Consider the following 21,924-nt stretch of genomic DNA (forward strand, 5'->3'; position numbering starts at 1 on the left):
TCCTAGACCAGGCTTCGGAGGGGTGAGCTGCCCGTCTGAGAGCTCAGCCGATGTACTCACACCTCACCTTGCCAGTCTGGGAGGACAAGCCCTCTTGAACTTTCAGGGCTTCTTTTCTCCTGTAAATTTTGGATGAAATTTTTGTTTCTGTTTTTTTGTCTGCCTCTGTCCCTGGGACCTCAGAAGGTAGGCTAGCGGCCCTGGAGTCTTAACTGCCTCCTCCCCCTTGTTTCTGGGGGCGCTGACCAGGGCCGTGCGTGCTGGGCCCTGGGAAGGGCGGGCCGCGCTTGGCAGGCCGCACAAAGCGAGGAAGCCTGACGTCGCCGGGCGAAGGCGGAGGGCGCTTCCTCTTTTGCTTCCACAGCTCCTGCTGGGTCCAGAAGGGTCTTGAATTACAGAAAAGTTTCTCTTCCAGCCAGCACAGGGGCTCAGGCAGCTCTTCTAGGGTCACACTTTGTGGGGAGGAGAGGGTTAAAAACAAACAGAACAGGTGAGGTGTCTGAGTGGACAGTGCCAGAGTCCCAGAGGCGACAGCCAGAGGGTCTTGGTGGCCGACGCCGGCCGCACCCAGCCCAACCCCAGGAAACGGAGTCCCAGAGGGTTTGCATGACTCCTGGACAGGTGATGGGGACAGAGCAGCCCCAGTCCTGTGGCTTTCGAGGGAGGGGGCCTCTGCTGGCCCTCAGGCTGCTCCCTCTGCGGCGCTGCGCACCGGCGGCCGCACCGGCCCGTTCTCTCCTCGCCGCGCACGCTGGCCGGGGGCACCGGCGCTGGGGGCTCCGCTCGGCCTGGTCATCCGCTCCCGCAGGTCATTTCCCCCCGGGTGGGCCTCCTCCTCTGTGAATGGGATGTGGTCCCCGCCTCACAGAGCTACCACGAGGATGACTGAGGTAACATACGTAAACCCCCAGCTTGGAGCCTGGCCCATAGTAATTTCTATAAAATGAAGATAAGAATTATACCTTCTGCGGCCTTTAGGATTAGATTAGGCAACGTGTCAGAAAGCCTCAAATAAGTGCCCTAAGCAAGATAAAAATTTGTTTCTTCCTCATGTTAGAAAAAAATCTGGAACGAAGTAGTCCAGGTTTGGTGTAGAACTTCACAGTCATCAGAGACCAGCCGCCTTCGGCCTTTCTGCTCCGTCACCCTTAACACCTTGTGGTACGAAATGGCTGCTAGAAACCCGGCCATCACACCCCAGCTCCAGGGAGCAGGAGGGGGGAGGAAGCTAGTGTGTAAGAACTTCCCTAGAAGCCTCACCCAAAGGCTCCGCACTCATTCCTACTTTCAAGGAAGGCAGGGAAATGTCATTTTTCTGGCTGGGCACATTGTCACCCCCAGTATTATAAAGGTTCTGTTAGTAAGAAAGGGGGAAATGGGTACTAAACATGAGACCGACAGTGTTTTATATACCCTCCTCACAGAGCCTTTGAAAAATAGATAATATCATGATTGATAAGGTGTCTTAGTACCTTTAATCATTAATCAAATATAAAAAACCTGTTATCTGAATATCTGAAAAAATATTCAGGGTGGAAGAGCAGTGGGGAGACACAGGGGCTACGGGGCCACCTCCTCTTCCCCACCCCCTTTTATTCAGCTCCATCTGCACCAAGGGCCAGTTTCTGCAGTGAGGGGCCCCTCTGCCAGCACATGGCTGTCCCGTAGGGAACTGCTACCAGGAGGCCTGGCCAGCTCCCTGTGGCTACAGTGCCAGCTCAGGAGGATAGACCAAGCCCCAGCTGGGTGAAAAGGGTGCTCCACTAGGCCAGGCAGGGACGTGGGTGCCAGGCAGGGCATAGACGACAGCTTGGGTGTGGTCACCAGGAACTATGGACAGGAGGCAGGCGGGGGACCTAGTTGCTAGAAGGCCAGGGTAACAAAGATGCTCTGAGCCAAGGCAGTGGCTAGTGGTGGGGACCAGGTTTTGGTAGCAGAGGATCAATGCTTTATTCCGCTGCACTCGGAGGGCTCGCTGGGCCGCTCAGGCTGAGGGAACACATGGACTTGTCTCCCAGCTCCAGGCCACCCAGGACCCTGCGAACCTGAGTCTGTGAGGCAGACCGAACGGGAGCGCGGCCCAGAGTGTGTGTGGGGCAACGCAACAGCATGGCCACAGGTCCTGGCACAAAGTGGGTGCCCGGGAACCACTGCCATGATCACCAGCTGCGAGACGCTGGCCAGCCCTGGGCTTCAATTTTCTCTGGTGTAAAATGCTATGTTGGTTCTTATCTCATGAAGTGTGGGGAGGATTCGATAACAGATAAAGTCTGTGGATAATTGTCCCTCTGCAGATATCTCTTCAAAGACCAGCATTTTCAAAAACAGCTCTGCTAAGTTTTGCCGAGCACTTCCCAGCGTATTTCATTAGCCTGTGTCTCTGGGTTTGTTTTTCCCCAATTAGAATCACCAGTGGAGCATGTGCCAAATCCATCAAGTGAGGACAAGCAGGAGTTTAGGCCAGAGAACAGGTGCTTCGCTTTCATAAGGCAGAAAAATCAGGGCAAGAATGAGATGCTTTGGGAAAACCTGAATCCCAGAGTTCAATCTCTCTCACCAAACTGTGATCATCACAGTGAGATGACAGCACAGCCTTTCTAACCGGTTTGGGGATTTAAAGACTCAGGGGGAGATCCGAGCATGAGATGCACTTACTCTGTTCAAGGAAATCTCATTCTCCAGAAATGAATGTTCATCTAAAGAAAGAGTTCTCAGTAAGGGAAGAAGCAGAATTACGGGTTGACTTAGCACTTTCCTGTACGTTTCTTTAAAAAGGGGTCAAAAGAAATAGGCTCAGCGTAATTGTAAGAAAACCCCACAGCACGTCCTAAACCATGATGTGCTCTGCTCCTCTCTCACTTCTGTGTTTGGTGGGATAGAGTTGGGCACTGTGTGGGTGTGTCACCCACCCCAGCTCAGTGTCCCCTTAGGCCACCTGGGGATGGCCACCCCGCTGGACTTGGAGAAACACAGTGACATGAGACAGTCACTCAGGCAGGGTGAAGGGGCAGCTGGGATGGAGCCTGTGCTTCAGTCCACCAGTCACAGTCTCTGAGAAGGAAAGACCGACACCCATGCTTAGCTGTGTCCCCCTGCCTTGGAGCATGGCTTTGAGGAGGATACCTGACCTTCTGGGAAGTCTGGAGGCCAGGAACCTGGCTGACTTGTCCTGCATCCCTGACGTGTAGTAAGTGCTCAATTAATGTCAGTTTAGGGGCATCCGCGAATTTCTCTCCCAGATGTCCTTTTCAGGACTAGCGCTGGCTGTGCCATAAGCAGAGGTGGAATGCCAGCCACACAGTAACCTTAGCAGCCACGTTAAAAAAGTGGAAAGAAACAGATGAAATTAATTTTAATAGTACATTTTACTTAACTCAGCATAGCTAAGATATTCTCACCTCAACATGTGATAGATGTACAATTATAACAAGATATTTACATTCTCCTGTGCTAAGTTTTCGAAATCCATTCAGAGCCAACATACGAAGCCGGTTGCTGTTTGCACAGCTCAGGACTGAATAGCCCAGCAGAAGCTAAGCAAGTGGGGCTGAGGCACTGTGCGTGCCATGGCCATGGGGCCCAGGGGCGACGGCCAGTGGGGGTGGTCAGGGGAAAAGGCTGTGGCAGGTTTGGGGGACAGCTGTAAGGCCATCCATAGGTTCCTGTCACCCTTGTCCTGGAGTGAGTGGGAATGAGTGAAAGACAGTCAAAGGGGAGCAGATAGACACAGCCCTGCCCAAAGCCCCTGCCCTGCAGGGGAGCAGGCGCTGCCTAGGGCAGTGGCAGATGCGGAGCCTGGCGTGCAGGGTGCTGTGGCTGCAGCTCTCTCCCCTCTCCGGTCTGACACCCAGGGCAGTGGTAAGGAGCCCCAGAACCCGAAACAGCAGCTCTGAACCCACTGGCCAGGTGAGGCTGTGTTTCAAGTAGTGAAACGTCTGGGGCCCAACACCTGTACTATTTTGAACAAATCCATCTTTGGCTGACTCCCCAGCAGGCCCTTCTGGATCATTTGATTAAACTCATCTGAGGCCAATGTCATTGTCCCCAGTTCTCCCCTGTGGGACAGGACTCTGCTCGGGACAGCAGCCTCCACCCTGGCTGGGACAGTTCCTAGATGTAAGGGGGAAGTGGGAGTGATGCCTTCCTTCCGTGAAGATCTGCATGAAGTTCTTGGAAGGAATCCAGGTCCTTGAATAGAATGTCTCGGAGGTCAAGGTAGAATGGGAAACCGGCGGTGACCCAGGTCCCAGGAACCACCTTCACCCCAGCCCACACTTCACAGGATGGCCCTCCGTGTCCCTCCCCCACCCAGATACACACACACGCTCACACATGTTCACACTCACTCACACATGCTCACATGCACAGACACACACATATAGACACGTGCACATACATATGTCCACGCACGTGCACGCACCTGGCAGTGGGCGGTCGTGGCTCCATCAGTGGCCAGCTGCATGAGAAGCAGTGGGGCTGGGCAGCAGCTGGGCCTCCAGGCCTCTGCCACTTCTGCACCCTGCGGTCAGCCAGGCTTTGGGCTTGGAGGTGAAAGGGGACAGAGATGGGACAGGAGAGCCCAGCTGCTGTTCTGACCTGAGCAGGCCCAGGGAACCCAGAGGTGTTTGTGGTTGAGGCCTGAACTGCCCCTTGGCCTCCAGTCCCACTTCCTTCTGGGCTGTGAGGCTGTGCCCCTCTCTGTGGGTGCGTGCAGGCCTGGCTTCCCTGGCTCCTTTGAAAGCCCTTAGAGGAGAAATCCTCCAGTCTGTGGATGTGTGTCCAGTGGGAAGATAGTGTTTCCAGTCTGGACTCGGGGGTACCTCTTGGAGGCCCTGAGACTCTCTCTCCTCTCCAAGCCTCCTCTCTAGATGTTTCACTCAGGAGTTGGCTGGAGCCCCTGCCCTGGCATCTGTGCCAACATCCACCATGTGCAGGAACACCCACACCAACTGGGGTATTTGTAAGGTGCAGTGGGAATGAATTTGAGGAAGCAGCTTTGAACTAGGCCCCTGGTGAGTTCGAGTTGATGGAAGTTTGGCCAAGTGGTACAAAATCCCTTCTAAGGATAGCATTCCAGCATGGGGGAGGGGTACCTCTTAAACACTAAGCAAATTTTAGTATCACCTAAAATTTCAGGTAGTGAAAAAATCTTGGGCCCAAAGCCTGGGCTGTTTTTCTACAAATCCACCCTTTGCTGACTCTCCCCAGTGCCAATTAGGGGAGCACTCAGTTATTGCCATTGTCATTGTCCCTTTTCTGTCATCCCAGCCAGGCCTTGTAGCTGGTAGACAGACCCAAAGAGGGGAGAGTACAGGGCAAGGTGGGGCAGGGCAGTACCCTGTCTCCTAGAAAGTACTCATGTGAGATGGGACTTGTCTGAGGCTCTGGAGGCAGAAACAAGCAAGGTTGTCAGGTCGGAGGCCCAAGGGCAAGCACAGAGGGCAGGGACCGCCCATGTGGCACTTGTGGTCAAAGGGGTCCCAAAGAGGTGGGAAGGGTCAGCTGTCCCCTCCTGTATGGAAAAAGCAGAGAGGGCTTTCTGGAGGAGGTAGCATCTGAGCCAATGAAAGGAAAGTCACTTATCTGGGCAGAAAAGGGGACAGGACATTCTAGGGCAGTGGGAACAGCAGGTGCAGAGTAAAATAACCTTGAATAACCTTGGGCTTCCCTCTTGGGCCCTCAAGAGCCGGTAGGTACCTGACTTCCCCTTTCCCACCCGTTTACTGTCAGCTATCTATTTTTATTTGTCTTGATTCCCAGTCTGGGTGGGTTAAGATAGTTCTCACATCTGCCTCCCTCCTCCCTGCCCAGCACACAGCAGCACTGCACCGCAGCTTCCTGTCTTTCTTCATACAGCAAAGGCCAAGTGTGGCCACCCCGCCGTGTGGGCTCAGACCTGGTGGCTGATGGCTGCTTTGCACGGGGCTCTGCCCTGCAGGACGCAGGCGTCTGCAGCTCGTGCTGCCAGGAGCCAAAGGTTCTGAGGGGCTCCCTCAGTCTGGCCGTCTGTCATCGTTCCTTTCCTAGGATCTCTTTACATGAGAGCCTTGTGAGGGGCCATGACGGTAGCACTTACCAGCATGTGGCTTCCTCTTATTTACTTTAAAAAGAGAAAACAACTTTTGACAGTGGGGTGACAGCTGGTTTGGCCAGGAGCAACGGGCAAGGTGGCCCCCTCCTGTGGGTGGTGAAGTTTGCTGTGACGCCATCATTTCCATCTCTCTGATGCTGGCTGGGGCTTGTCGCCTGAGGCCCATGCCCAGAGCCTGTGGATTGTCTGTTGTCACAACCCTCTGGTCTCTTAGGATTGATTCTACCTGAGGAGAAGGAGGAAAGAGGCCCAGACCTGAAGGCAACAGTACACACACACACTTGCACACACACACGCATACACGCACACCCAGCGCACATATGGCCTGTGAGTCATGGTGCTTAGGTGTCCCCAGGCTATCAAGGCTGTCTGTCTCTCTGAGGCTCCTCTTTCCACCTGCCTGATCCTCATCAGATTTCCCTACATGAGTGAGAGTTGACTCTGTGCTGGGTGGACTCTGTGCCAGCTCCAGGGACATTGTCCCTGCCCTCAGGGAGCTGATGGGCCAATGAGCCTCTAGAGTACAGTGCCGTCCACACTGGGGAGGTGGTCTTGTTTGTGGGGCAGGGAGGAGAAACCTGGAGTCACGCGTCCCCCTCCCTGCCCTGGCGATAGCTCTGCCCCCCAACTCTGCATCCACTGCCCATTCCGACCCCTGCCTTCCTGCCTGATGATTGCAGAATTCAGCGTGTTCTCCTGCTTCAGTGCTGTAGCCGAGTCAGCTTTCCCCAATACCAAACTGACCCATTTCTTTCCTGACCAAAGTGCTTAGCTGTTTGTCATGATCCCCAGGACAGATGCCAAACTCCTGAGCATGGTGCCTTTCCCCTCTGGCTCCTGCCCCCTTTCCAGCTGTCTATTCCTCCCGAGTGTGCATGGAGCCCCCACCATGCTGTGGGCACTGTCCCAGGGGCTGGGGAGAGACAGACATCTCTCACTTGCTCCCACAGCTCAGGGCCCAAGGGCTCACTTGTGGGCCTCTGTGCACACCATGCTGTTCCCTCTGCCTAGCCTGCCATGCCCTTTGAGCTTCACCCCTTGCAGTTGGTTTCAGGGTCTTTCCTCTTGCCTGAGTCCCTGCTGGGTCTTCTCTGATTCCACAGCACCCTCTTCTTCCTTCTCTCCACTGGACACCCACTTACTGGCTGGGAGCTCCTGGGGGAGGGTGTATTTGCATTTTATTCTTTGTGTTCCCAGCTATTATCACAGGACCAGGCATACAGTAGGTGCTCAATAAACACCCCAACAGCAATGAGTAGGCTGAGGCTCGGGATGAGAGATGGCTGCTTTGTCCAAGCAGGTATAGTCACTGTAGTGGCCCATCCCTGCTCTCGGGAGACATATGGCTCTTCCACAGCTATTCATGTGTTCATTTTCCCAGCAGCCCTTGAGGTGGGCATCACCCTGATTTACAGATAAGAAAACTGAGGCTCAGAGAAGTGGGGTGAGTTACCCAGGATTATGCCCCCAGTGGCCCCTACTGGCCAGTCTTCTGCTTCTCAACCTGGCACCTCCATTCCAGTACAGGCAGCTGTGGGAGGGGACGGGGCAGGCTGGCATGGGCTCTGGCAGCCATGTGCCCATGTGCTGTTACATAAACTCATCACCAGACCTTCCCCCCCCAAGGACAAAGGGGGTTGGTCTAGAGCAGAATAATGAACATCCTACACATTCATAGCCTATTTTGTTGTTGTTTCGGTGGGCTTTTAAATTGGAGAAATCAGATCATTTTGCTCTCACATCGCCCATCAAATCCTTAGTACACTGGTTATGTTTGAATATTTATGTACATATAAAAAGGGCACATTGTACCATGCAACATCTGTGGCTCTGAGGAATCCTAGGATGCAGGTGGGAGGTGGTGCACCTGAGCACTGAACAGCTGGGGGAGGCATGTGCAATTGGGTGGTTTTCAATGAAAGGAAAAGAGTAGATGTTTTTCCAGTCACCCACTGAGAGACACCAAGTTGTTCCACTTTTTGGGTATTGTAATAATGTGGGAAGCAGACTGTGACCCCAAACTACACCACTTGGCCACGTGGATCATTATGAGCTGAAGGCAGTCAAGACCCTGCAGACTCGAGAAAAATGCTTGCCTCTCCCTTCACGACTGAAAGATTTAGGTGGGGGGCCTGCCCAGAGAGAGCTAGTCCCAGAATAACTTATCTAAGGTCCTGCCTGTAGGGCAGGGCAAACATCTAATCACCAGACATCTGTTCTTCCACCATCCTGTGAATTAGCCCCCTCCCTTCTGAAGCCCCAGCCCCTGTCCCATTCCTTAGCTCAGGATAGCACATGCGCCTCAACTGCTGGCTTGTCCTGGGCATCATGTTCTTGGGGGGCCCCCATATGTACATAATTAAATTTGTTTTTTTCCTGTTAATCTGTCTTGTATTAATCTGACCTAAAAAAAAGTTGTCCTCCTGGACACTGGTTACCTCCATTTCTACCTCAATCCCATTAGAGCTTTCTCAGGGATGGGGCAAAGCTTTCTGTAAGGCACTTCGGGGGTCCCTAGAGCCTGAGTGTGGGGGACTTATTAAAAAGCACAGTGAGGAGCTGGGAGCCCCATGGAGGTCATGTGGCCCTTCTCTGGTATTAAGGGTGAGAAAGGGAGGTCTAGGAAAATAGAGCGAATAGCCCTGGCCCAGCTGGAGCCAGCGGGACTTTCCACTCCAAGCTGGACCTCCCCTTCCTTAAACCCTTCCACTTTGCAGAGAAAAAGAGACACCTACTCCTGCTTGAGTTGACTGGGTCCCCACCTCCACAGCTGCCAACTGTTTACCTCCCTGAATCCTGACCACACCGGCAATGCTCAAACACAACGCCAAGGCTCAAGGACGCTGGGGAGCCAGAGTCCAGCCCAGGCCCCTCCAGCCCCAGGCTTTGCTGCCGTCCTGGGAGGTGCTCATGCCTCCAGCTGGTATCTTCCAGCCTCTCTCCTGGGCACCGGGGATTCCCAGGTGACAGACTGTGCCCTCTCTGGTGAGGCCACCAACACTGAGGACACCGAGGACACCGTGGGGAGGGCCAGACAAGAATGAGTAAAATCTGCCCCCCTTTTTTTTTTAACCCTCACCTGAGGATATTTTTTTCATTGCTTTTCAGAGAGTGGAAGGGAGAGAGGGAGAGAAACAGAGAGAAACACCAATGTGAGGGAGACACACTGATTAGTTGCCTCCCACAGGTGCCTGGGCTGGGGATCAAGCCAGCAACAGATCGGGCCTGAACCAAGGCACATGCCTTTGGCCAGAATTGAACCTGGGACCCTTCAGCCTGCAGGCCGATGCTCTAACCACTGAGCACCTGGTTAGGGCAAAAATCTGTCCTTTTGAAGTCAGTTACTGCAACTGCTTGTCAGCTCAGTGAGGGGAGCCATGGCTGCCAGGCCACCTGCAGATCTGAGAACCAGCAGTGACTCACGATCCCCAGGAGACTGCTTTTTTTTGTTTTGTTTGTTTTTTAAATATATTTATTGATTTCAGAGAGAGGAAAGGAGAGGGAGACAGAAACATCAATGATGAGAGAGTCATTGAGTGGCTGCCTCCTGCACGTCCCCTACTGGGGATGGAGTCGGCAACCCTGGGAGGTGCCCTAACCGGGAATGGAACTAGGATCTCCTGGTAGTTGCTCAACTGCTGAGCCACGCCCGGCTGGGCCTCAGGTGACTTACTATTAAGTGAAACACAGATCCCCTGTGTGAGTCAGGCTGTGGGCTGCACCTGCTGGAAGGGGTGCAGGAATCCTTCCCCTTCCGGTCGAGGCCCACCCCTTTTGATTTCCATGTTGCCTTGTAGTTATTGTTTCTTTTGTATTTAGGCTGAGGGCAGCTGTTTGAAGTTATGATTAAGCATCTCCGGTTTTAAAATCATGGCTTATTAGAACTAGAAAAGTTTTTTTGGAATCATTTCCCTTTCGGTGTTATAGATGCATATGCTAGGGTCCAGCGGGGATCTGCCCAAGGTCAGCTGGAACCCGGTCCCCTTCCGGCTGTGTCCAATGACCAGGCACCAAAGCCCGTCCCTAAGTAAGCAGATAGCCTAGTTTCACTGGGCCCAGCGGTCCACAGAGATCAGGCCAGGCCTGGAGCTGGCCGGGCAAGGGCCCTGTCTGGCCTTGGACCCTCCTCAGTCTGTGTTCCCAGGCCTCCATTCTAGTGGCGTCCATCCCACTCCGTTTCCTGCTGAATTTTACTCAACCTCTTACTGGTCATGGCCAGCCTTGGGTTAAACTGTCAGAGTTACTAACCAGGAATGGATCTTTCCACCCCCTTTCTGCGCGGGCCCTTCCTGCTGTCCACGCCCAGCCATTCCCAGGCCGAGGGCCAGAGGGCTTCCTGGAGGCGGAGGCAGCAACGACGGCGGCGAGTGGTGGTGGGGCGCGCTGGGCCTTAGTTCCCCCGGGTCACGGGCCACCTGGGACCCCGCCCACTCCTCCGGTTCCCAGGGGAGTGAGCCTCTAGCGTAGACGCCGCGCACGAGCTCGGACCAGCCAGCGGAGTTCGGAAATAACATCCTTGGGGGCAGCCCTGCGCCCGCCCCGCCCGGCCAGGCCCCGCCCCCTCCTCCTGGCCGGCTCGTCTCTCCGGCCCCGCCCCGCCAGGCCCCGCCCCCGCCAGGCCCCGCCCCCGCCAGGCCCCGCCCCCGCCAGGCCCCGCCCCCGCCAGGCCCCGCCCCCGCCTCCTGGCCGGCTCGGCTCCCGGCCCCGCCCCCGCCAGGCCCCGCCCCCTCCTCGGCGGGCTCCGCTCTCCGGCCTCGCCCCCGGTCAGGCCTCGCCTCGCGGGCCGCGGTCTGGGCGGATCCAGCCTGGCGAAGGTCGTGAGCCCCGGGACGGTCGGTGGCGCTGCTGGGGCGCAGGGTCGGGGTGGGGGTCGGGGTCGTGTCGCGCGGCCCGAGGCGCCCGAGCGGGGTGCGCCCGGCGAGCCGCGGCGGCGGAGCAGCCATGGCGCTGCCCTCGGGGCTGTTGGAGCTGTGCGCGCTGCTGGGGGCCTCCCGGGACAGCCTCCGCGGCCTGGAGCAGGTGAGGGCCCCACGGGAAACCGAGGCGGGGCGACGGTCGCAGAGCGGGCCGCACCCCGAGTCAGTGTCCAGAGGACCCCCGTGCCCCCGGCGCCCCCGAGCGGGGACTCTGCGGCCAGTGCTCCGGCTGCCTCCAGCCTGCCCCGTGCGGAGAACCGCAGGTGTTCTCCCCAGAGGTGGAGTCGCGAGTGGCTGCCCCTGGGGTCCCCGCCCAGCACCCCCTGGAGTCGTTCCGGAGACTCCCGGGCGGGACGGAGGCCACAGGGCCGCTGTTCGCAGCGTAAGATGTTTCGATTTAAGGGCCGCCTTTACATGTCCTGCAGTTAGGGGTTGTGCGATGAAACCTCGCAGTAGAGGCCCCCCCCCCACCTCTACCCTCATCAGCCGGAGAGATCAGCTCACGTCCCCTTTTGTGGGAAAGCAGCAGTTTGGGACATTGTGGCTCTGTTCCTTCCTGTGCTCTCTTAGTCCTGGAACCTGGCTTTCTGTCCAGTGGTCTGAGGCCCTCTTTTTCTCTTGGCTGAGGGTGTCCAGGACTCTCGTTTTTCTCCCATTAAAGGGGATGCACAGTGTGTTCAGAGACACCCGGACTTGACTCCCAGTTATCTGGGCAAGTCAGTGAAAGGCAGAGAAAGGCATTTGCGTGTTTAAGACCAGGGTTGAAGGCACAGAAGCTAAGTGTCGCTAAAATTAACCCAATTAATGTTAATGGCTGCGAATGCTTTGCTGGGCTCTACTCCTTGGTCAATCTCCACGATGTCTGCATTTCCCTCCTTTCTTACTTCCTGAACCCCAAAAATGTCTGTGTCCCCTTTTTGATCTGTCTCCTCTGACTCTTTCCTGTTGGTCAAGTTGTCTTCCTGCCTCTCACTTGCCAATGGCCGTTCCTCCTTTTCCTTCCAGAAGGAAATGCCCAGGTTTCGGCCCTGGTCTTCCCCGCAGTTAGGCGTCTGTGCGTCCTGGGCCGTTACAACACGTCAGTTAGTTGCCTCAGTGTGAGATGTGTTTTGAGAGCAGGATGAGTCAACTGAAATATTTACAGCGCTGCTTCCTGAACCAGGTGGGCTGCAACGTCCTCCCAGGTCCAGGGGACAGTTTGCTCCTCTTAGTTTGCTACTTTTACCTTGACCCTCTGTTCTGTACTTCGGTTCTGTTAGGGGTTTGGTGAAGGGCGGGGGGAAAAGTAGTTGAAGGCGCAGGAAGAAAGGAGCGGGAAGATCTGAGTTACGCTTCCTGGAGCAGCCCTATTTGTAAGACTCGCATTAATGTTAAAATGAACCAAACATATGATTTTATTTAGTTAGTTTTATGTTTTAGAGCTTTTTAATAACTTTTAATTTTGCTTTTTAATTTAATTTTATTTTATTGTTGACAGTATTACAGATGTCCCCTTACTTTTTCTTTTGTTAAATCACCATTTCTCTGTGATTCAGTCATTCATTCCTATTCCATGAGCCTAGAGGAATGAGAACCATCCAGCTTAATCATAGGATAGTGTAGTGCCCTAACTTTGGGGTTTATTTATTTCTTAGATGAGGTGATATTTGTTTTGTTGATAATAGTGTCAGAGAATTGGAGGAGGATACAGTTCAATTCCCATGTGAGTTATGTAGTTAGTGACATTTCTCGCCACTCCTTGGTTGCTATGGAAACTAAGCATAGGGTGTGAAGCCGTGGGGCACAAATCCATCATAGAGTGGAAAAGTGCTCAGAGCAGCTCTCACCGTGCAGGTCACCCGCACTGTTCTTGAGTGGGAAGGCGCATTTGCAGTTTTTAGTGGAAAGCATCCTGGCTTTCAGTTCGGAGACCAGCACTGCCCAACAGAACTTTCTGGAGAGGACAGTGTTCTTTACCCATGCTGTCTAGTACACTGGCTACGACCACATAGGGCTACCGAGTGCTCCAGCTGTGTCTAGTGCCACTGAGGAACTGGATTTTACATTTAATTTAATTTAAATTTGAACAGCCACCTGTGGCACTGGCAGCTGTGTTGGATAGCAGTTCTAGAGCATTAGAAAATTATTAATTTCTGTTCTATTTCACAGATGAAGTGAATCCCATATTGAAGGTCAGGGCCACTGTGTCATCTAACAGAAATCTGTGACTCCAATGAATTAGCGTGTTGTAGTTTTTACTTGTTAGATATTTTTAAACTAAAATGATGTTTTTAGGGAAGGGCTTAGTAAGTCCCTGTACATTAGAAAAGAGCAGGAAGTCACTCAGAGAGTCTGTGGAAATGGAACTGTCTTCCCAGGGGGTGGGCAGTGGCAGTGTGTGTCAGAAAGTAGTACCAGAACATGGGTTGAGGCCTGTGCTTTCAGGAACAACTCTAATTGAGGAGTTCCAGCATGTGCAAATACGTGTTGGTGAAACTTCCATGCTGCCCTGGTTCAGGTTGTTTAGCGGGAAGACTCACAGCAGTGCAGCCACCCCTTAGTAGGGGCTCGGCACATACATTGCAGCATTGTCACACCAGGTGACACTGCAGTGTGACCAGGGAGGCCAGCCCAATGTGCAGTTACATGGAGGAAAACCCATGGCTACTGGAACCATTTAAATAGGATGATTCTATTTTTGAAAAAAAAAAAGATATTTATAGATTCATAAAAAGTGGGAAGAGGAGAGCTCAGGCCAGGCAGTGTCCCCTTTGAGCCACGGAATTAGGTGGAGGCCTCATTTTTCAAACAAGTCTGTATTGCTTATCCAATCAGAAGAGGTAACAGTGGCAAAGATTTCCACTTTGGAAAAAAACAGATGTGTGATGACCTGCTGACTGCCAGCTTGGTGGATTGGGCCACATCACTGTAAGTGACCAAAGACAGAAAGAGAGAACCACTGGGAGTATGTCGGTTTCAGTGTGATGACTGGCATTCAAACCAGATGAGTGTGTCCCTAAGGCGTGACCAAGTGCTGCAGTGGGAGTGGATGAAGAGCAGCCACTAAGCTGTCGTCTGTGCTAGATGTGGGGCACAGAGAGGAAGACACGACAGTCCCTGCCTCATCCCACCCGCAGCTCCTAGGGGCAGCCATGCTCTAGAGGGGATGAGGGAGACGGGCCTAAGGAGGTGTTCTGGGAGGTGATGGGTTGAAACTCTAAGTTTAAGGGACCCACACAGGTATGTCAGAGGCACTAGAGTGCATTCTGGGAGTAGAAAGAAGTGTGAGCTGGGTGTGGGACTCTGGGAGCTGTCCCCATGTGCATCCACGGAGCCCCGTGAGTATTGAGAGTAGTGAGGAGGGACTGGGGCCAAGGGCTCAGTCCTGGGAGGTGAAAGGCAGGAAGAAGGGGTCTGCAGGGGCCTTCCAAAGAGCAGAAGGGAAGGGACTTGGTGGAGCTTCTGGAAAAGGGGCTCATCAGCCATCTCATATGTTGCCTGGAGGAATGCATATGCTCCTCTGACTGTCATTTCGATTGAGAGATTGTTCCTAGGGTGGTGTCTCTCCCAGTCTTCATGTATGTAACTTCTCATGTGAGAGAGAAAGGGAGAACATAGGTTCACAGTTAATTAGGTCCAAACTGCTGGGTTTTGAAAGGAAAGTTGTGCAAAAGATTTCATGTAGCCAAAGAAATGGGCTCCTATGTGTATGATGCATAGTTTTAAGTTGTATAGTAATCTGAATTTCCCATGTTCCTACTGGTATTAAAAGTTTCCCCCTAAATACAAATAAATTATTGAATTTAAATTCCATAGCATAAAAATAAGTGTATTGACTTTATTTTTAAAAATTTATTGATTTTATATAGAGAGAGACATAGATTTGTTGCTCTACTTTATGCACTGGTTGGTTGATTCTTGTATGTGCCTGAATGGAGATCCAGCCCACAACCTTGGCATATTGGGATGGCACTCTAACCAACTGAGTTACTGAGTTACCCGACCAGGGCAGTACTCTAGAGTGTATTTAGTGACTGAAAATGTTGTCACTGTATAAACCTTTTAGGTGTAAGAATCCCCTGTTGGTACCACTGGTTTTTTTTTTTAATATATCTTTACTGATTTCAGAGAGAGGAAGGGAGAGGGAGAGAGAGATGGAAACATCAATGATGAGAGTCATTGATGGGCTGCCTCCTGCACGCCCCCCACTGGGGATCGAGCCCGCAACCCGGGCATGTGCCCTGACTGGGAATAGAACCCTGATCGCCTGGATCCTAGGTCAACGCTCAACCGCTGAGCCACGCCTGGCCGGGCTGTTACCACCGATTCTTACTGAGATGTTGATGTTGGCTGTTCCCTTTCTGCTGGTCAAGGTCACATTCTCCTTGCTACAGTGATGTCCTTCCTAATGCCCTTTCTAGGGTCTAATGAGTAGCCCCTAATTACCACCCCCCCCCCCGCCCATTCCCTTCCCCTCCCCTCCCCCTCCGCTTCCTCTTCCCTTTCCCCTCTCCCTTCCCCTTCCCCTTTCCCTTCCCCTCCCCTCCCCCTCCCTTCCCCTCCCTCTTCCCCCTTCACTTCCCCCTTCCCCTTCCCTTCCCCTTCCCCTCCCTCTTCCTCCTTCACTTCCCCTCCCTCTCCCCTTCCCTTCCCCTCCCCTGACCCCTCCCCTCTCCCCCTCCCTCCCCTCCCCCTTCCCCTTCCCTTGCCCTTCCCTCCCCCTCCCCTCCCCTCCCCCTTCCCCTGCCCTTCACTCTCCCTCCCCTTCCCCTCCCCCTTCCCTTTATATCCAGAGAACCGGGCTTTAGACCTGCCTATTTTTAGCTGGCAGGGCACCTGACCACTCCCAGCTCTCACAGGATGTGTTCCCACCGGCTCTTTGGAGGCTCTGAATTCAGTCTGGCAGCAACATGTTTAGCCCTAACTCTACTAAGAAGTCCCTCAGACACTGTCGTTAGGAAAGGAATAAAAGTAGCCCGGCCGGGCGTGGCTCAGCGGTTGAGCATCGACCTAGGATCCAGGTGATCGGGGTTCGATTCCCGGTCAGGGCACATGCCCAGGTTGAGGGCTCGATCAATGACTCTCTGGTCATTGATGTTTCTTTCTCTCTCTCTCTGTCTTCCTCTCCTTCCCTCTCTCTGAGATCAATGAAGACATATAAAAAAAAAAGAAAGAAAAAAAAGAAAAGAAATAAAAGAAATAAAAGTAGAGCCCATGTTCCTTATATTATTTGGGGGAAGAATGAGAAGAAGAGGTTGAAAATAAAACGTGTGCCCAGTTAAAGTTTAGAAGAATTCAGGCTAAGTGACCCCTTGTTATTGACCCCAAGGGACATCTGGTCAAGCGAGGAGAGACGTGTGTCCCTCCTCTGCGCCCTTACTGCTCTCTCCATCCTCCTGGGTCAGTGGCGACAGCCCCGCTGGCATGACGGGCTGGACAGTGCACAGAGCCCGTCACTGCACTGCCCTCCCCACCAGCCTGTGAGGGGACGTGGGGACTGAGCACTTGACCTGTGGCGTCTCCTTTATTTCCTGCACTTACCCCTTGATGGAAGCTCAAGGCTGAGGCCGTAATTCGCCGCCCCGGCTGGAGGCAGAGACTGCATTTGAACTCGGGTCTGCCCATCACAGCTCCGGGCTTTGTGCAGGAGGGTCGGGGCCTTGCCTCCACGTCAGCGGCCACAGAGCTGACTGGCAGTGTCCGTTGCCTGAACATCAGGCCTGAGAAGTTCCTGAAAGTAACTTCCAATGGGTCCTTACTGTCGTGAGCCGCTGGTGGGAGAAGCCACACCCATGACAGCGGGCAACTGCCCGTGTTGCGTTTGTGAGTCCAAAGGGGCAACACCATTGTACTAACCCTTATTTCTGTCCCAGGTTTCCCAGCAAAGGGGAGTTCAAAGCCTCCCCCCCCTCGACCCGGAGGTGCTGTCCGTCTTCGTGCCACCCTTCGTCAGTGAGGAGGCCGGTCAGATGGCCGGCGTGAGCTGCGGGACTCTGAGCAGAACCAAGAGGCGCTCCTTCAGGAAGAAGAGGGAGAAGCCCAGAGCAGAGCCCTCCAAGGGCCTCCCTGGGGGCCCTCGAGGGCTGGATGCTGAAGACATCAGTGTGCCCAACGGTGTAGACCTCCTGGCCCTGCCTCAGCTGTGCTTCCCAGGTACCTGGTGCCCGGGCATGGGGATGGCTGAGCCTAAGGCCACACCCGTGACCTGTGTTTGGAAGCAGCACACTCAGGAGGGTGCAGCTAGAGGCGAGCTGGCCCCCCCCTTGGGCCCCTGCATCCTGTCCTGGGACAGAGCTTCCTTGATCTTGGGGGTTTCAAAGTTAAAAGGCAGCTTAGCCCGGCCGGGCGTGGCTCAGCGGTTGAGCGTTGACCTAGGATCCAGGCTATCAGGGTTCGATTCCCGATCAGGGCACATGCCCGGTTGTGGGCTCGATCAATGACTCTCATCATTGATGTTTCTATGTCTCTCTCCCTCCCTCCCCTTTCCTCTCTCTGAAATCAATAAAGATATATTAAAAAAAAAAAAAAGCTTAGGTCATTTAGCACAGTCCCCATGTTTTTTGAAAACTGAGTCCTAGAAGACAGGGATGTTTCAAAGGAATTTCAGCTCCAATTTTGACCAGTCTTCAGGGGCCTGGCAGGGGCTTAAATGATGTCAGGTTAGCCAGTTCTGCCTTTCCTACTTATTTCCTGGGTCCCCACAGCTAGGCTCACAGGTTGTGTTTTTCCCCCCAAAACTGGCCAGTTCTGCCAATAGCAGGCTTATGTTTGGGGCTTCACTTTTTGGCTGGTCTTGGAGAAACATTAAAGAGGCCAATGTAGCCTAACCGGTGTGGCTCAGTGGTTGAACATCAACCCATGAACCAGGAGGTCACGGTTCAATTCCAGCTCAGGGCACATGCCTGGGTTGCGGCTCGATCCCTTGCAGGGGGGATGTAGGAGGCAGCCAATAGGTGATATTTCTCTCTCATTGATGATTCTTTCTCTCCCTCTCCCTTCCTCTCTCTCAAAAAAAATCAATAATAAAAATTTTAAAAATACGTATTTATTTAAAAAAAAAAAGGCTGGTGTAGAAAACTCATACTGAGGACAGGATGTAAGTACCTGTCTGGTCATTTCCATGAGAAACAGAAATTGATGCTGCTGCTTGGTTTCAGGGATTATACACCAGGGGTCCACTGTTCTCAGGAAAACAGCTGCCACCCGGCTTCACAGAGTCTTTCTTGTTTCTGTCTCCAGGGGGCCTGTGTGTGGCCTCTGAACCAAAGGAGGACCGTGTCCACTTCCTGGTGCTGACCGACGTCTGTGGGAATAGGACGTACGCCGTGGTTGCCCAGTACTACCGGCCGCTGCATGTAGGTGACTCCCATGCCTCCTCTCTGACACTGGGTCTAAGTTGGGTTATTAGGACCATCCCGTTTTATAGATGAGAAAATGGTGGCACAGAGAGGTCAGGTGACTGGCCTGAGGTCACACGGCAGCCAGGATTTGAACCTGAGTAGACTGGCCCTAGAGCAGTAGGCACTCATTAAATGGTGGTGGGCAGACGGTGACATAGCCGACTGTTTCCAGGACTTCTCCCTTTACCTGGTCATTTTACAATTACCTCCAGTTCAAGAAGTCCCAAACTGAAGCTATCATCACGCTCCTCTATCCCTCCCCCGAGACCCCCAAATAGCCCCCTCCTTAGGGCCCAGATTATGGCCCCCACATAGAGTACCATTTGTGAGCTGTGCCTCCTGGAACCCACTGTGGCACTTTTTCTCTGGCTGAGATCCCTTGTCACAGGTGAAGGTCCCTCCTGTTCCCTCCTCCTATCCATGACACCTCCTGTCTGTGACACCCAATTGGCTCCCAGGCACCCACAAATGCTGCATTTGTTCCTTGTTAAGCCAAGCCCCTGTGGCCCCTTCTGGTGTCTTGCTGTGTTCTAACTGTGCATTCTTCTCCCCCGAGCCTGGGGCTTCCCCAGGGCAAGGACACACCTTACCTCTGTCACCTCCGCACCTCTACGGAGCAAGCGCCCAGTGGGGCAGTCACTATGATTGAAAGGCTGATTCCCGCTCAGACTTGGCAGTGAAACTGGGGGGGGCGCTGACAGGGGTGTCGGGGAGGAGGACTCTCTCCAGCCCCCACTGTCCTGTTTCTGTCTGGAGATGTGGTGTTGTTGAAGATACACACCGAGGATCCGCCAGGCGGGAGGTGACCGTCACCGTCGCTCTTTCCCTAGGATGAGTACTGTTTCTACAAGGGCAAGTCGCACTGGGAGTCGCCTTGGCCGAGCGTGAGTGCTGCTGGCTGCTTCGTGCCCTTCGCCGTGTGCGTGGTCTCCCGGCTCCCCTACTACAGTGCCCTCAGGGACTGCCTGTCCTGGTGAGCTGCTGAGGGCCCTGGGGCTGCCACTGAGGACCTGGGGGCAGGCTCCGGAGCTCTTGTGAAAACCCCAGGTCTGGAAGTGCTAAAATGGCGATGGTCTGACAGGAGGGGGAGACAGAGGCAAACTATCAGAAGGAAAAGTCAGTATGGAGGGGTTTTTCTTGGGTTTTAAAAAAGAGACATAAATAAGGAAAACCTCTTTCCCTGGCTATCTGAGAAAATCAGCAGGCTGCTGTCAATTCTGATGAGTTTTTCTGGCATTTTAAAAGTTACCCTTTTGGGTAGAATTGTTAACTGACTTAATGCCAAAGCCTGAGGATTCAGAGAACATTTGAAAAATCGGGAAAGTGTCGGGAAACCGATCAACTCCCATTGCCAGGGGTGTGGCCCTGAGGAAGGATTCGACGAGGTCTGTCACACCGGGCACGTGCGCACTGCCACCAAGTTCTGTCCTTAGAATTTGGAGTGTTTGATTACAGACTGAGAAAAAGACATGAGCAGCGGTTCTCTTGTGTCGTGATACGGCAGAGCAATGCGGGCAGGCCCCTTCTGAGTCCTGGTGGAGGGCAATCCATTCAGACTCACACCCTGATCAGGGGCTGAGCAAGAATCCGCACCGGTCAAACGAACCATGTTTGTAATTCAAATTCCTACACTCCACTGTTTTATTTTTTAAAAGGTGGCTGGTATTTGGACATAGTTTGGGTCTAGCTTGTATTTATTGCCACAGACATAACATATTTTGTAGAACAGAGGACTGACTTTTTCTTTTTAAATTTCAGTTTATTGACTCATCTGAAGCTCTGTAAAGATTTTGAAGTTGACAATCATATAAAAGATTTTGCTGCAAAACTATCTTTAATCCCTAGCCCTCCACCTGGGCCTCTCCATTTGGTAATTATATTTTTTTCTTTGCATATAGTAACAGAACATGATGAAGATGACTTTAGTGTTTTAAAAGATTCCTTATGTTATAGCTGTGTTTAAACTTTGCTTTTCAAGTTCCTTACAAGCATATTATACACTATTTCTAAATGTAGAAAAAACTAAAAATAGAAATTTATTTCCTAAAAATTTAGAAATGAAATTTTGTTCTTGCGTCCAATAGCTAGGCTTGAGTTTTGCTGAGTGGCTCCTGATAAATAGGTACTGAGCTGGTAACCAGCCCCTTTAGTAGTTAACACAAAAACATATAGCATTTACTTAAATTACAAATTTCCCTTTTGTTTGTCCAGAATATTGGGTATTATAACTTGTTAATTAATGTTTTCTCCTGTCTGATGTGATTAATGACAGATAACTGGTTTTATATATATATATATATATATAAATTTTGTTACTCACAGTGTCACTGTGTTATTTAATTAATAGACAATCATTTCCCAAACTGGGTTCTGTGGAACCCTTGTTCCAAGATGTTTTCGGCTATTTCATGACGGGGATTTCAGGGTTAAAGAGAGTTAGAAAAAAACAGACCACAGCCTGCTTTTGTTGAGTGACAGGTCAGACTGCTATGCCATGTGATGAAACTTAGCATTTTTCAGACTAATTAACCACAGGATGCTTCCTTTAAAAACAAACAAAACACCAGAAAACCAGGCTGGGAACAGCTCTCTGAACTAATTATGGAAATTTGTCTTTGCAGATATTTAACATGAAGCCACTACAGATTGTGTTCCCTGCACGAGCAGACCCCGAGAGCCCAGTCATCGACCTGGACCTTCATCTGCCCCTACTGTGCTTCCAACCTGAGAAGGTGCTACAGGTGCGCATCCTTCCACACTTGAGTATCTCATGCCAGTCAGCTCATGGGCCAACACTACAGTTGCATCAAAGATGATTTGAATGGTCCAACCAGTGTGGCTCAGTGGTTGAACTTTGACCCATGAACCTGGTCAGGACACATGCCCGGGTTGCTGGCTTGATCCCCAGTAGGGGGCTTGCAGGAGGCAGCCGATCGATGGTTCTCATCATTGATATTTCTTTCTCTCTCCCTCTCCCCTTCTCTCTCTGAAATCAATAAAATCATATTAAATAAAAAAGAAAAAATATGATTCGAATGCAAGTGTCTTCCACAACGTACAGACAGGTGTACTCAAAGTGTTAATGTTTTGTTTAAAGCCAACTTCTACTACAGTGCATGCTATTTGCAAATTACACTTCTTTGAGGGATCCAAGTGGCTTTTGTTTTGGCAAGTGGAGCAGGGAAATCTGGGTAGAACCTGTATCACAGGTACTGGCTTTGTTGGGGCGTGTTCAAAGCGTCTTAAGTGGGCTGTGCCCAGTTGGAAGCATGTCCATGGTCTGTTGTCCATCCCCCCAGATCCTGACGTGCCTGCTGACAGAGCAGCGGATCGTCTTCTTCTCAGCCAGCTGGGCCCTGCTGACGCTCATGGCCGAGTGCTTCCTGGCCTACCTGCACCCCCTGCAGTGGCAGCACACGTTCGTGCCCATCCTGTCGGGGCAGATGCTGGACTTCGTCATGGCTCCCACCTCCTTTCTCATGGGCTGCCATGTCAACCACTTCGAAGAAGTCAACAAGGTCAGGTATTGACCTTCGGA

The 21,924-nt window shown here is 52.5% G+C and overlaps 1 protein-coding gene across 2 annotated transcripts in view; it reads left to right on the top strand.

The window, feature by feature from the left end:
- The first annotated feature begins 10,887 nt into the window (after positions 1 to 10,887).
- DENND3 (DENN domain containing 3) overlaps positions 10,888 to 21,924 on the top strand; it is a 40,544-nt gene continuing 29,507 nt past the window's right edge. For both annotated transcript variants that reach the window (XM_081116360.1, XM_081116361.1), the window contains exons 1-7: positions 10,888 to 11,110; positions 16,860 to 17,139; positions 18,226 to 18,341; positions 19,217 to 19,359; positions 20,145 to 20,256; positions 21,008 to 21,127; positions 21,686 to 21,904. In XM_081116360.1, coding sequence (XP_080972486.1) covers positions 11,033 to 11,110; positions 16,860 to 17,139; positions 18,226 to 18,341; positions 19,217 to 19,359; positions 20,145 to 20,256; positions 21,008 to 21,127; positions 21,686 to 21,904 — 1,068 coding nt within the window. In that variant the 5' untranslated portion in view covers positions 10,888 to 11,032. The remainder of the gene's footprint in view (positions 11,111 to 16,859; positions 17,140 to 18,225; positions 18,342 to 19,216; positions 19,360 to 20,144; positions 20,257 to 21,007; positions 21,128 to 21,685; positions 21,905 to 21,924) is intronic.

This window comes from Miniopterus schreibersii, assembly GCF_964146895.1.
Source record: "Miniopterus schreibersii genome assembly, chromosome: 17".
NCBI lineage: Eukaryota > Metazoa > Chordata > Mammalia > Chiroptera > Miniopteridae > Miniopterus > Miniopterus schreibersii.